This window comes from Etheostoma cragini, chromosome 16 (assembly GCF_013103735.1).
Source record: "Etheostoma cragini isolate CJK2018 chromosome 16, CSU_Ecrag_1.0, whole genome shotgun sequence".
Taxonomy (NCBI): Eukaryota; Metazoa; Chordata; class Actinopteri; order Perciformes; family Percidae; genus Etheostoma; species Etheostoma cragini.
This window is the reverse complement of record NC_048422.1, coordinates 467949-473070: the sequence shown is the minus strand read 5'-3', so window position 1 is coordinate 473070 and position 5122 is coordinate 467949. Positions and strand designations below refer to the sequence as shown.

The 5122-nt window shown below is 44.3% G+C and overlaps 1 protein-coding gene across 2 annotated transcripts in view; it reads left to right on the top strand.

Annotated features, from left to right (window-relative positions):
- Nucleotides 1-7: 7 nt before the first annotated feature.
- Nucleotides 8-5122, top strand: part of slc27a6 (solute carrier family 27 member 6) — a 47857-nt gene continuing 42742 nt past the window's right edge. For both annotated transcript variants that reach the window (XM_034896598.1, XM_034896596.1), the window contains exon 1: nt 8-555. In XM_034896598.1, the coding sequence (XP_034752489.1) occupies nt 69-555 (487 nt within the window). In that variant the 5' untranslated portion in view covers nt 8-68. The remainder of the gene's footprint in view (nt 556-5122) is intronic.

The window sequence follows — 5122 nt, the reverse complement described above, 5'->3', positions numbered from 1 at the left end:
GGGGGGGGGGGGGGGCGGTGTCTCGAGCTGTCTCTGCCGGGTCCTCTCAGTGTTCCACAGCCGCGCACATGGCTCTGTCTCTGGGCTGGCTCTCGGCCCTAGCCGCGGGGCTTTTCTCCGGGCATGTTTTACAGAAACTCTGCTTCCCGTACTTCTGGAGGGACCTGTGGTTTCTGCTGAAGGTGGTCCGGTACGGCGTGGGGCTGGAGCTCTCCGCGCTCACCTCCAGCGTGTGCACGGTGCTGGATCGGTTCATCCAGCAGGCGCAGCGCATCCCCGACAAGCCGTTTGTCATCTTCGAGGGAGGCGTGCACACGTACCGGGACATCGATCTACGCAGCAACCGGCTCGCCAATGTGTTCCTCCAGAGAGTCGGGCTGAGGAAGGGGGACTGCATCGCCCTGCTCATGAGCAACGAGCCCGACTTCCTGTGCGTGTGGTTCGGGCTGGCGAAGGTCGGCTGCTCGGTGGCTTTCCTCAACACGAACATCAGGTCCAGGTCCCTGCTGCACTGCTTCAACTGCTGCGGAGCCAAAACTCTGGTGGTGGGTCCAGGTAATCATCTCTGGTCATCTCTGGTCATCTCTGGTCATCTTTAATGATCTCTGGTCATCTCTGGTCATCTTTAATGATCTCTGGTCATCTCTGGTCATCTCTGGTCATCTTTAAGGATCTCTGGTCATCTCTGGTCATCTCGAACCATCTCTGGTCATCTTTAATGATCTCTGGTCATCTCTGGTCATCTCTGGTCATCTTTAATGATCTCTGGTCATCTCTGGTCATCTCGAACCATCTCTGGTCATCTTTATTGATCTCTGGTCATCTCTAACCATCTCCGGTCATCTTTTAATGATCTCTGGTCATCTCTGGTCATCTCTGGTCATCTTTAATGATCTCTGGTCATCTCTGGTCATCTCGAACTATCTCAAACCATCTGTGGTCTGGGGATGTATTTAAATATAAGGCTCTAATACTTCATTTTTGTGCACTCATTTATACCAAATTAGCTTAACAAGCATACTTTTTGATGCACCGAAAAATATTTACTACAACGTATCTATCTATCTATCTATCTATCTATCTGTCTATCTATCTATCTATCTATCTATCTATCTATCTATCTATCTATCTATCTATCTATCTATCTATCTATCTATCTATCTGTCTATCTATCTGTCTATCTATCTATCTATCTATCTGTCTATCTATCTGTCTATCTATCTATCTATCTATCTGTCTATCTATCTATCTGTCTATCTATCTGTCTATCTATCTATCTGTCTATCTATCTATCTATCTATCTATCTATTTAAGAAATGGACCACCTCAAACATTTAGCTCTGGGACCATGCAGCTAGATTTGGTGAGAAATTAAATGATCTGAGAGAAAAAGAAATATTTGAGAAAAAATAGTTTTCATACCACTAGGAAAAAACTAACTTTTGAGACTAAAAAAAAGTCTGACACAAAAAATAAATTATTTAAATAAATATAAAACTCTCTCAAAATACTTTTTTCAACTCTCAAATATATATTTTATGCTATCAGTGTGAAATTTTTTCTTCTCAAAACGTTCCTTTATTTCAGTGGTCTGAATCTAAGATAGACAGGCCCCAAATTCATTTATTTCAGGATAGACACAGTTATTAGTTTATTCATGTATTTAAAGGTATATGGTATTCTGTGCTGAAGATGTCGGTGCACCGGGGTCCGATGGTCGAGGTCCTCCATCTTTTCAGGGGGCAAAGGGTCGCAGCATTTCCACCGGCCGTTACACTCGGGTCCAAGCTAAACTTCCCTCCTTGAATTTTTAGAATTTAAAAAGTATGGAAAAGGTATTAAGGCCATATGTAAGTTTAGAATTAGGACTTAAGATCACATGTGGCTCTAATCCTCTTTTGTAAAAGGGTTCTGGCATCCTGTTTTACATGAAGGTCTGGCCAGTTCACTGGATTCTAACCTGCATTTAGCAGCACTCCTTCACTTAATGCACAGATCATATGCCTGCATCCATTAAATATGAATTTATGAAAATGTATAAATTAAACCAGCGTGGGGTTGCAGTTTTTTGATTTGCTAGAAAATGGAAATAAGGTTGTGTGCAGGCTGTGTCATACGTTATCTCAGGACACTTAAAGACCATTAAAGATATATATATATATCTATAAATATAGATTTGGTTAAATCTACAACCCTCTGCAGACTGGAGCCCAAGCACAGCGCCCAGTTATGTAAGGGTTAATGCTTGGCCAAGTGTCCGTTATCAGGAATCAATGGACGACGGCGAGGACAGAACCGTTCCAGTGCCAAAGTTCATTTCCCGTTTTTCGAGATAGACTGTGAGAACCATGTGGACACAATCCCCGCCCACTGTGATTCCAGTATTGTGAGTACAGTTTCTTTGAGTCCCCTCTCTCTTACCTCACAGTGGTTTGGTCCAAAACTTGGCTTTCTCGCGTACTCAACGCTACGCAGAAGTCTGTTTTGGTGGGACTCGTGGGAAAGGTTGAATTGCGTCAGTGCTAGGCTGGAAGGCTGTTTTAGTCACGTGAATCATCTGTTAAAGGGATTCTTTTTGTGGGGGTGTGGCCATGACCAACTGCCCCTTTGCTCGTTGGTAAGCCATGATGTCGCTTCTCATGGGGGGGCCAAATTCTCTGGGCAGGCAAAGCAGAGAAAGGGGCGGTAACCTTGCTCCTTATGACCTCATAAGGAGAGGATTCCAGATCGACCCATCTGTGCTTTCATTTTCTCAAAGGCAGAGCAGAATACCCAGGGCTCGGTTTACACCTATCACCATTTCTAGCCACTGGGGGGCCAAAGTCAGGCTGGGGGAACGCATATTAATAAAAAAGCTCATAAAGTGACATTTAAATGCCATGGGACCTTTAAACTGGACTGATCTAGTGGCTACCCGGCTGGCTAGCTCGCTATAAGCCTCATTTCTCAGTTCATCATCATAGTAAGCAGAGGCGGGGCTAGAAGGGGGGCACGGGGTGGCCCCCTTCTAGCCCCGCTATATGAGTTCCCCCACCCCAATCCATAGGGCTAGAGGGCTGTCGTTCTGACAAAAAGTACTGTCACTTGGCTGACTGTTCCGCCAACCTTCCTAACCCTCGTCACATGACCAGATCATGTTTCCATGACAACTGTCCAACGTTCTGATACCACGGCAACCAGCACTGGAGAAAACGTTGCAGACTGAGCCTATAGAAAATATAAGACAATATTGTAGACAATATGTAGCTTGTTCAAAATGAAAAGAAGTGAAACTAATATAATAGCAGAGTAACATGTTATGTTGGTGCTATCCTATCTAAGACCCCCCTTCCCAATGATTAATGGTCCCCCCTTTGCCACCACATCTAACAAATCCTGGAATCCCCCCCGGTTAGGAAGCATTGTCAAATAGAAAAATAAGTACTTGGTTATGAGTCCCGTAAAGCTACTAAAAGGAGGGCGGACCGTACTCCATGGACGTCACAGCGTCCTTCCCCCTTTTGTTCTGGTCATTACTCCGAGTTTATGGGACCAGGGCTTCTGTATGGGACCACAGGAACTCTTCCAACTGGGGGACCGGGCTCTTCCAAGAATCCCGGTGCTGTGTCTCTGTGGTCGGAGCCAGGACAGTGTCCCCTATCACGCTTGTCTGGGTGAGCAGTGATCAGTAGTCCTGTCACATGGCAGGGGCATGGTGAGTCCTATTAACTGGAGGAACAGGATTCAGCCAAATAACATTAAAATACACAGCAAATATTACAGATGAAAGCATGTGACAGCAAGACTGGAGCTCCCACAGTCCCCGCTGAGGTGGAAAACCACTAAAATGCTTCAGGGAAGTTGTTGAAGAGGAAATGCCTTTCGCTGGTTGCCGACGGCGACCCGTAGCGTACAACTCTGTTACTTGAAATCAGAATATCAGTAGAAAATTACAACTATCATTCACTATCATTTTTAATAATGCCTTGTGTGTTCAGCTCCACATTCAGTAATGTAAAGGATGAAAGGAATAGTTTCCTTTCAGTTTTTAAATTTTAACAAGCAGCAGAACTTAGAGAAGGAAGTGGGCCGGGCCAGGTACTGATTTTCAGGGATAATACCATTAGTAGTTCAAAGTCCAGAACTGGCAGACGCTCCATGTTCATGCTCCATCTTGAAGTACGTTAGCCGGTGAGGGACATACAAGATGTACTGCTGCGTCTTTTACGTTTTTGCTGTCACATGATAAACTCACAGCTACTGCTAATGCTGCTAATGCTGCTAACGCTGCTAACGCTGCTAAGGCTGCTGATACTGCTGATACTGCTAATGCTGCTAATGCTGCTAACGGGCAGGTCAGAAGAAGGAAACATGGAGGACCACACGGATTCAAAATCCAAATTCCAGGAACTGAAGTCGTTTCTTTGCCCAGAAAAAGAAAAAGGAGATTGAAAAGTGCGAGTGAGCGGCTTTTTGAAGCGCGAAGGCCACCGTAGCTGTAATGTACGTTAAACCGCGTGGTGCCACATCACGCCTTTTAATGGAGCCGCTATTTAGAACTTCCTGAAGTTTTAACATGCCAACAGTTTGTTTGCATGTGTTGCAGACTGCTTACAGAGCTGTAATGGAGTCCAAGAATCATACTTTTTAATAATTAACTTTATGAGTTATCAGGCAAATCAAACACTGATACAGATAACCGGAAAACTACCAAATATTGGCATGGGTCGATAACTGGTCCATCCCTAGATCTAAGTACATTTTAATATCTGTTTAATTTATTGGAAGCAACATCGTGATCGCTATATTCAACAACTCTGTCGTATATACAGTGGTGTGAAAAAGTGTTTGCCCCCTTCCTCATTTCCTGTTCCTTTGCATGTTTGTCACACTTAAATGTTTCGGAACATCAAACAAATTTAAACAATAGTCAAGGACAACACAAGTAAACACCAAATGCAATTTGTAAATGAAGGTTTTTATTATTAAAGGTGAAAAAATATCCAAACCATCATGGCCCTGTGTGAAAAAGTGATTGCCCCCTAAACCTAATAACTGGTTGGGGCCCCCTTAGCAGCAACAACTGCAACCAAGCGTTTGAGATAACGTGCAATGAGGCTTTTACAGCGTCCTGGAGGAAGTT